This window comes from Helicoverpa armigera, chromosome 20 (genome assembly GCF_030705265.1).
Source record: "Helicoverpa armigera isolate CAAS_96S chromosome 20, ASM3070526v1, whole genome shotgun sequence".
Taxonomy (NCBI): Eukaryota; Metazoa; Arthropoda; class Insecta; order Lepidoptera; family Noctuidae; genus Helicoverpa; species Helicoverpa armigera.
The window spans coordinates 10,262,834-10,272,926 of NC_087139.1; the positions used below are offsets into that span (position 1 = coordinate 10,262,834).

Below are 10,093 nucleotides of genomic sequence, written 5' to 3' on the forward strand. Positions count from 1 at the left end.
ATCATTATTAAATAAAGAGCAAGAGTAAGCAATACTTTATTTACTCTAATATACACCAATAAACAGAGCTTATAATTACACTTTATATACATCATGATCTCATGAAAATACTCGAATATATTTCATCTATTTAGTTTTAAACCATTTTCGTAATTAATACGAGTGCTCAACTTTGCCAACTACCAATTTTGACAAGTTGTTTATCCTCGAAATACAAACGTTACTTAAGAGCGCTTTCACACTACCGGATTTCCCGCTCGGTTTTGACGTAAAAAGCTGTCGCGTGTATACACACGCGTGACACCGCCTGCAAGAACTCAGTAGCCGCGCAAAAAATCTGCTAGTGTAAAACACTTTGTAAAGTTTGTAAAACCACTTATTTAAAACTATTTTGCATCGTTCAACAAACAGCTAGTAGAAAAATGAAATGAATATAAATTCTAAACATGCAAACTCTATGCTTGAAGTGATGATTATAATTCATAATTTCTCTAAGATGGAATGAATGAGTATTCTTTATACAAATCTTAGAAAATAACAATGTTTTAACAGTAATTACATAAATAGCTTATCAATACTGCCATAGATATTAATGGGACAATAAGTTATTAATTATTACCAATGCTGCAGTATCAATAAATGTGTTACATACAACTTACTCTATGGATATAGTAGACAAAGCTGGGGTGAATTCTATAATGTTCAATCAAACACCTTATTAACAATATGGATATTTAGCAATAACTGTGTCTCGCGGTTTTACCTGTAACCCAGGAGAACCTTCCTCTGTCACCCAAGATAGCATATTATCCAGAAAGTTAAAAGCAATTTATTACTTTCAGAATACTTTCAATAAAAACACACAATCAAATTCTTCTTTATAAAACTAAAAACTTACTATTACAATTCATTCTTTCTAATATAATAATTTAACTTCATATTATTGAGGCTTTTAGCAACATTTATGGGTATTGCTACTACAATTAAATATATATATAGTGCTATTTATAACAAATTCAGTTTCCCCGTGATTCACCCAGCTTCTTCACTATGTGGTGGTGAATACATTATTCTAAGGAGTTGAGCATGAGCAGCTGCTTCAGGACTTTAGTCTGCGAGGTCTCTCGGATCTCGCCCGCTAAGAACATCTCATCTACCACTGTGTACACCTGTAAAAAAAAGGGCATTTTAATTGTTTTAGTTTTAATTTATAGTTCAGTTGGATCAAAAAAATTGAGCCATTAGAGAGTTACACAGATAACCCGTTTTTTTATGATTTTAATCAAGTTAATAGAGTTGCATTTTGTACTTATTTATTAGTTGTATAAGTTTTAATCTGTTCAAATGCATGTAAAAGATCAGTTACAGTTTGAATTAATGAGTAATCCAATTGGGAGGATGTTATACATTCCAATGTACCTTGCTTGGTACTAAAATCAAAGATTTGTATAAGTTTATTTTGTATTTAGTTTAAATTGCCGAAATAAGCTTATTTACCTTATAGAAATTGAACACCAGGTCCAGTTCACATACATTGTGGAAGTATTCATTGAGCACCTCCACAAAATTGTGTATAGCTTCCAAATAGCACAAGTTATTGTCGTTTACATCAACGCATATGCAGAAGTACAGCCCTGCGTACCTCCTGTATACGATCTTGAAGTTTCTGAACTGTAAAACGATTGAGTTTCAGTAAAATACACAGGATGAATCGATGTACCTTTTTTCTTTGATTTTAAAGGTTTTAAATGACTTACCTCAACGAAGTTCGTGTGTTTGGCGTCTCTGACGGTCACTACGGCGTGCACCTCTTCGATGAGCTTCTGTTTCTCGTCATCATCAAAGTTCATGTACCATTTTGCCAGTCTTGTTTTACCCGCACGGTTTTGGATCAGTATGAAGCGAATCTGCAAATATTAAGAGTTCAATAAGAAGTACTCTGTATAGTAATGCGTTGAGAAGCTTGCAGATTAAAGAAAAATTTGTACCATTTTGTAATTATGAAATAAATTGAAAGAATTTGTAAAATGTAGCCCGTCGACGCCTCCTATTCCTTTCAATTTTGACAACACCGACAAAAAGCTATTGTCAGTGGGAATTGTCTATGACCCTGAATCGATCGAGCGTTCCAGGTCGAAAAAAACGTTCGTTTAGCATTCCATTAAAAAATATTACTATTAGTAATATTTTTCTTCGCCACACTTATGCTTTTTTTAAACTTAAGTGTGCCAATGTGTGTGTAAATATAGAGGTCAGTGTGCCAAATAAAAGGTAATAAAAACTGACTGAGATTGTACAATTTTATTTTGAGTTCAGTTCAGTAGAGTTCGGTACAGAGTGTAGGGTAGTCTCTGGTTAAACATGTTGCCATTTTACTTAAAATTTATAATTTTGGTATATTTTAATAACTTAGGTAAAATCTTACTTAATTATACAAGGCTTAATTTAAGATAAAATATAAATATAAACATAATACAATATAATTCTAATGTTAATTACCTTTTTAATCTTTAAAAATACAAAAATTGTCTTAATTTCTAGCAAATAATTTTGGAGTTTTGTGACGTTTTGATGTTTTACTATGGCAATACAAATATCGAATTGTTTTTCAATTTTCCAGTGGATTTTTGACGTTGCTACTACTTGCTCGTTTTTATCAAGTTTTCCTCCATGTAGTGCTTAGGTTTCCATAATGTTTCTAATATAAGTAGTTCTGTAGGAAAATAAACAATATAAATCTTAAATGACGCCCACGAAGACCACAAAAACCGAAGTAGAAATGGTGATACGGAATAGAAAAACTGTTATGAAAGACGGGATTATGACAATGTCTGGCATCGGCGAGCCCTCCGTGTTCCACGCTCTGGTGGTGATATTCCTGGAGTTCTTCGCGTGGGGACTGCTCACGATGCCGATCATCTCGGTTTTAAACGTTACATTCCCGGATCACACGTTCTTGATGAACGGTTTGATAATGGGCATCAAGGGCATCCTGTCGTTCCTGTCTGCGCCCCTGATCGGCGCGCTGTCCGACGTGTGGGGCCGCAAGTTCTTCCTGCTAGTGACAGTGTTCTTCACGTGCGCGCCCATCCCGCTGATGACCATCAACACGTGGTGGTTCTTCGCGATGATCAGCATCAGTGGAGTGTTCGCCGTCACCTTCTCCATTGTGTTCGCGTACGTGGCGGACGTGACGACCGAGGCGGAGCGCTCGCGCGCCTACGGGCTCGTGTCGGCTACCTTCGCCGCTAGCATGGTCATCTCGCCAGCTCTGGGCGCCTACCTGATGGACTTGTACGGCGAGGCGCTTGTAGTCGCTGCCGCCACGGCTGTCGCTATCCTGGATGTATTCTTCATAATGGTTGCAGTGCCTGAAAGCCTCCCAGAAAAAGTGAGACCCAGCGGTTGGGGCCCGGCTATAAGCTGGGAGCAAGCTGATCCCTTCGCTGCACTGAGGAAAGTTGGTGCGGAACGTACAGTGCTGATGTTGTGTGTGGCAGTGTTCCTCTCGTACTTGCCGGAAGCCGGACAGTATTCGTGCATATTTGTGTACTTGAAGTTAGTGATGGGCTTCGGTGTAGTCCAAGTGGCGATATTTATTGCAATCGTAGGAGTGCTCAGTATTGGTGTACAAGTTGTTCTCGGATTCTTAATGAGATCACTGGGAGCTAAGCACACTATCATGGTGGGACTGTTGTTTGAGATGCTGCAGCTCATGTGGTACGGCTTCGGTAGCCGAACGTGGATGATGTGGGCCGCCGGAGTGCTGGCTGCCCTGGGCTCGGTCACATATCCAGCGATCAGTGCATATGTGTCAGTGAACAGCCGGGCAGACCGGCAGGGCGTGGTGCAGGGCATGGTGACGGGCGTGCGCGGGCTGTGCAACGGCCTGGGCCCCGCCATGTTCGGCGTCATCTTCTACCTGTTCCACGTGGACCTGAACGAGGAGCACGCCGTGGCGGGCAAGCCGGCCGAGGAGAAGTACGTGCGCATGGTGCCGGGCCCGCCCTTCGTGCTGGGCGCGCTGCTGGTGATCTGCGCGCTGCTGGTGGCGGCCTTCCTGCCGGAGGACGGCGCGGCGGGGCGGCGCGCGCCCCCCGACCTGCGCTTCGAGCTGGAGCGCGGGCGGCGCGTGGCAGGCCCGCTGTCGCCGCTGATGGCGCCGGAGTCGGCCGCGCTCTAGCTAGCGGCGAGGGCCGGCCGCGCGGCCAGCGTCTGACTCTCAGTGCTGTGCGCTGCGACAGCGACCCGTGCATTTACGAGGTACCAAAGCTAACTCGAGTGAGTGACCGTGATTCCTATCGTTACGCCGACGACACCGATACATTCCCGCGTCGATACAGCTTAATCATCGTGTTTTTTAAGCTTTGTATTATATTTTTATATGGTTTGGAGTCGCCGCTGGGGTGTGTACATATTTGTCTGAATAAAATCAATGAACTCGTTGTTATAAACTATGTTTTCATGTTTCGAGCGGAGCATCACACAGTTGCGTTGACGCTACATTTCGTATTGCCCTATGAGTCAGTATTCAGTCATAATAATTGCTGCGGATTGAATTGTTCTCATAACTTGCTGTAAACAATAATATTCCATTAAGATAAGGTCAATGTTTAAGTAAATAATGAGCAACCTATTGAAACTGTACAGATAAGATGAAATCTGCACAGATGTCTCCTGTCCATATAGAAGAAATATTTTGTATTATAATGAGAGAAGTAAAATTTATATAAATAGACAAACTCCAAATGAGTTTAGGTAAAACCTGTAAATTGGAAATGTTTCAAATGATGATATAAGTAGGTATTGTAAGCGTCCTCTAGATGCCTTTGCCTAGATGTTGAACTCCATTCGTAACACCTAAGCTAAAAGGTTTTTTGAAGATCTCATTGTGAATAAATGCTATGAAACTGAAGCTTACTACATTTTTATACGGCAATCCTACCTACCGCACGTCATTCACGTATATCTGTCGAAGTATGCAGTAAAAGATGGCACCCGCCAGTCACCAGTAGTTATGAATACGACAACAAACTACTTTCAGTCGTTCTCCGTGAACATAAAACGGTTGATATAAGTCGTAAATTTTCCCGTTACTGTTGTATATTTATCCCCATTTTTGATAGTCGATGTATTTCAGAGTATCATGACATTCTGAATGCACAGTTTTGATTTTGCGATTGAAATGATTTCGATCCTATTCCGAAAGGAAATGAATTGTCAAAAATAAATCAAATCTCAAATGCGATGCTCTGAGACGAAGTTAGATTTTATAAGAATGAAATTCTTCCTAGGTGTTACAATTAATTTATTGAATAAATTGATACACAATAGCTATACATGTGAAAACTTATAATACAAATTAATAATTTTCGTGGCAAACAGCTGTTCATATAATTCCATAGGCCACAGACAATAGACCATCACCCGTAACCACGCATTACAGTTAACCCGTTGCTGGTACCTTTTGCACTTGAAAACGTCAGAAGCGTGTCATTTTATTGTTTTAGAACGAATCTGCTTCATTGTTTCGTCAATACGCTTTCTAGACGAAGGTTTCTGTCGTTCAGGAAGCTTATTATCTTGAAGCATTGTTAATGAACGGTTCCACTAATTCGTGCGATGACCTTGCTTTTAATAGAGCGAGCGTTAGGCATTATTTAGACGCGTAAACAACCATAAGTATTGGAAGTCAAAATAGGCCCATTGGTTTGGACTCTTTGCTCCATAAGTGTAGTTAATTTATAAGGCACTCTTTAACCAATCAGTTTTGCCCTTTCAAATTGTAGGCGCTCATTGCATTTCAAAAATATATTCAGCTAACTCCAGCAGAGCTATAACTGCTAAAATTCACCATTAACTACCTTTGACTATGTCTCATAGCATTGCCGTTTAGTTTCTTGTATTTTAGCTAAAACATGTGTATATTGTATCTTGTAAAGCAGATGAAGTAATGATTTTGATGTTGAAAACATTGAAATAATATCACACTGACGTCATCTTCCAATTTATATTTGAGGACTTAATATAAATAATATTCTCATATTATTTTCCCTTAAACTATTACTAATAAATTAATATCATGTTATTATTAATACCTACGTTTGATTAATTAACTGTTTATTAAGCCTAGGTTTTCCCTATACATGGATGATTAGCACTAATTGTCCTCTTGTCTACCTATTGCGGATATCATTGTCGCTTTATCATACATAACGTAGTATTTCTGCAGTCACTCTTGCAAAACTATGTAGACACTGGTTTCCGCCTGCAGTTTCACCCATGTCCCGTGGTATACACGCCACCTACTATAAAAAGTAGCCTTATTGGATAAATGAGCTATTTAACACTAAAAGACTTTTCAAAACGGTTCAGTAGTTGCAGATATTAGTGCAATCAAATAAACCATTTAGATAAATAGAAAATCGGCGAACTGTTCTTAGATATTTTCCCAGTAGAATGGAAAAAACAGAAGTAAAACAAAGTCGTATTTCAATTGTCAGTCGTATCAAGCACTTGATAGGTACCGTAAAAGTTGTGGCTTGTGAGCCCGTTTGAAGATCTTCGATACGCAGGGAATATGAGGTCACGCTAGGTTTACTGCCAGTGCCTCCTCGCTGGAGGCAGAAAACCCAGATAACACCAGACTAGAGCAAAATAAAGATAAAAAGTCTGCGCCTAAATTCTTTTGCTTTATGGTCCAGACAGAATTGGGCCCATTTTTGCTAGCCAGTTCTGAAATGTGTCCAAAAATAACACCCTAAACTATTTCAATACACATTCCATAATATTATGATGCGTGACACTTCTTTGTATAATGTTTAATTTTATCCTTGTCATATTTTGTCTTTTAGTACTGTAATGACCTTCTAAAGCTAAACACGTTATTGGCATCAGATTTTTGAATAATCTAGAAAATTCCGGTTCAATAAGAGAATCTATTTTTAGAAAAAGGTTAAGATCTTAGAAAGCTGCTTAAGAAATAACTCTCAATGTTATTTCTTCAAAATTAATTTTATCCGAAGTAATTTCCGAGATTGGGGGCTTCGAAGTTTTTCCTATTAACTGAATGAGTATTCGGTGTAGGTGGGATGACAAAGGAAATAATGTTGTTTTAATCCCAGGTGAATTTACCTAGTGATAAGGCGTTTGTGTTATTTTCCGTGACGTAGCTACTCGGTGCAGTGTCATTGCCATCCGATGCCCCCTCAATGCTCCGCTGAGATGCTCTTAGCAACATAGGTACCACTCACATACACAAACAAAGTTGTTTAAAACTCAATTTTTCTAAACATCAGTTTTCAATTGTTTACTATGAAGTTGATTTAAGATCTTACTTTTATGTTGTCGGTGTAAATGGGCGTTAGACTGCTGATGCAGATCTAATCAGCCAGTTAGTGATTTGACGAATTAAAGCTTAATTAACTAACTGCTTACATAAGTCGTATTTACCTTACAATGGCCGCCAATCTCAATATAATTGCACTAAAGTTACTGATGCATATCTTACTCAGCTCACGAACCTTCGCTTCAGCGAATTGAAATAAAAATGTTGGCGTTTTTAACTTAGCTCGGTTAAATTCACAAAAGCTTCAAGATTACTTGAAGTTTTGTGACCTAAATAAGCGTAATCTAACTACGCTGTCTCAAGATCCTGTCATCCCTTTGGTCTCAACAAAACTCGAGTTATTCCAGATTTCTTACCAGTTTTTTGACTCTCTAAATTTCTTTGCTATATTGTGTACTGAAGTGCCGTTATACAAACTTTGTTATGTTACCTTTTTACACAAAATCTCTTTGCTCTGATTCAATATGGCGTCTTGACGTATGAAATGGCGGGTAACATTCACTGGGGCTGAAATCGTTGATTTTAAGTAGAATGAAGTTTTCATTAGTGGTTTCCAGTCGTTAGTCAGGCATAACGCATCTTGGCAATGTTATTTCGCCAGTGGCCTGCCAAGCAGCCTCCCACACAGCACTTGAACGCCACGCTTGCAATTATATTACGTAATTACACAACATAGCGACCTTGATTCATTCTTTGTTGATTTTTGCTCTTACTTGGGTGTTAAACACCGTTTAATATAATTTTGGAGTAACTGATTATTGTTGAGTATAGAATTTTTTGTGTTAAGAAAATTACTCACGGCTATGATTCTATAATAAAGATTCGCCCACGATTATGCTATTGGTTCTTATTTATTAATCAAAGAAAAGCATTAATTAAAATATTTTAGGTCATACTTGATCAATATTCATGGAATTTAAGACCCAGGTTTCAGATAGCATCTCTATTTACAATAACAATATTTAAACGTTACATTCTCAGTTAGACATTCTTAGAATTCAGCGCGAAGTTTCCATTTCGTATCACGATTAGCCTTGTTTAAATATATTACTAAGTATTAATTTATGTATTTCGAATACTCGTAAGGAAATACGGTTTTTACAAGTAGTCACTTTAATAACACTTTTTTATCATATCTTTTGTCTGTAAACATGTCATTTCCCGCAGAAAAAGGTAAATAAGAAGTCATAATTTAGTCCCAAAAACAATTCAAATAAAGAACGTGCGTCTGCGCAGAATACGTTAAAATTAATCATAATGCTCGGTTTCCTGTATCGATCGAGCTAAACGTGACCGCTTGCAGACAGCGGCGCGGGCGCATTCTATTGTTTTATCTGCCTAAGCAGGTTCGCTGCACATCGCATGAATCACTGGCAATGTTTGAGGTCCTGGCTTTTAAGCTGCCTTCTTTAATTGGCTGTATTCACATGCCTATTTCCTTGAAACTGTTGAAATGAGCTGACTAACATTCGAATTAGTGATAGATTCGGGTTAAATCGCACCATCTGCGGTTAGTATTGAGATGGGTGTACATTTTCTTGATTTAACCAGTCCTATCCTAAACCAGGGGCCCGATTCTCCTAATTTTACTTAAGTGAAATACGATTCACGTTCGACTCGATTCGACTGAGATCCAATCCCGACTCGATTACGATTGAAGCGCATGTGGCATTCCGCTATTTTTTCTTTGAAATAAACGTTTTTATCCTTTTCTGTCATTCAATAATGAATCATTTTGTCTGCAAATGATTTACGATTGCAATATGATTGCAGAACAAACTACCGTATAGACCAAAATCACCAAACTAGCAGACCAATCGCACACCAATCAAATGTCAATCGAATACGATTGGTCTTTTATTAGTAGCAGAATGCCCGATAGGGTTAAAACTGCTATTGCGATCATATTGCTATTCGATTTCTATTCGATTTTGACATTATTAACTTAGGAGAATCGGGCCCCAGAGCAACGCCGGTTTTGCTATTGTGACCGTGATCTTTCTTTGATAATTATAAATTCGGTCTGTGTTAGGTCCTGTGCCTATTTCAAACATGTCTGCACTGAATAAATTATGCTTACGCCATAAAGTTGACTCCGAATGAAACTAGGTCTGGAAGAAATACAATTCCAATAATATCTATCTAGCAATGTAAAGAATGTGTTTAGTTAGCCTAACGGAGTCAAAACAATGAAGTACTTCGTTGCCAAATACAGAGCACTCCATTATAATAACATGGCCGTACGTCCAATTTATGTTATAAAAGAGGAATAAAGTTAGCTCATATTTATTAATTTTATCTTCAACATTTTTACAAAAACAGAACTTTGTAAAGTTTTCAAATAATTTGCTTCTAACTTTAGCGAAATCTGAAGAACTTTACATAAAGGCTAACGGAATTTATTATTAATCGGTATTTAGCTCTGAATTCCTCTCAAGACATATAAAAACCTGTTTTGTAATTTGTATTTATCCATTCATCTATTGCATAAATTATATTAATCGCATTTGATTAATAATAAATCTAGAACCATGTCTGTCGTAGGTATCTTCAAAAAAGTACCACATCATTTTGATTCCCAGAGGACATCTTATTCAATTATTTACTTTAAATAAAACAACTCATTTCATTAAATAATTCACAACTACCAAACACATGAGAATAGTAAGTTATTGATTATGTTGTCTAGACTAGAACTAATTATAACTTGCTAACGAGTTTAATATCGTCCGAAATGTGTAGGCC

The 10,093-nt window shown here is 37.9% G+C and overlaps 2 protein-coding genes across 2 annotated transcripts; one reads left to right on the forward strand and one right to left on the reverse strand.

Annotated features, from left to right (window-relative positions):
* Positions 1-25: 25 nt before the first annotated feature.
* Positions 26-2,136, reverse strand: LOC110377375 (AP-2 complex subunit sigma). Its single transcript, XM_021336241.3, has 4 exons — positions 1,989-2,136; positions 1,758-1,907; positions 1,498-1,671; positions 26-1,169 (listed from the first exon to the last, which is right to left on the reverse strand). The coding sequence occupies exons 1-4, from the start codon at positions 1,989-1,991 to the stop codon at positions 1,068-1,070; spliced, it is 429 nt and encodes a 142-aa protein (XP_021191916.1). The 5' UTR covers positions 1,992-2,136; the 3' UTR covers positions 26-1,067.
* Positions 2,137-2,583: 447 nt separating this feature from the next.
* LOC110377369 (hippocampus abundant transcript 1 protein) lies at positions 2,584-4,915 on the forward strand. Its single transcript, XM_021336236.3, has one exon. The coding sequence runs from the start codon at positions 2,744-2,746 to the stop codon at positions 4,181-4,183; it is 1,440 nt and encodes a 479-aa protein (XP_021191911.1). The 5' UTR covers positions 2,584-2,743; the 3' UTR covers positions 4,184-4,915.
* Positions 4,916-10,093: the final 5,178 nt, after the last annotated feature.

Coding starts and splice junctions, on each gene's coding strand:
- LOC110377375 (XM_021336241.3), bottom strand. Junction 1,672..1,757: donor AACACACGAACTTCGTTGAG/GTAAGTCATTTA, acceptor ATCGTTTTACAG/TTCAGAAACTTCAAGATCGT. Junction 1,170..1,497: donor TGGTGTTCAATTTCTATAAG/GTAAATAAGCTT, acceptor TTTTTTTTACAG/GTGTACACAGTGGTAGATGA.
- LOC110377369 (XM_021336236.3), top strand. CDS start 2,744: ATGACGCCCACGAAGACCACAAAAACCGAAGTAGAAATGGTGATACGG.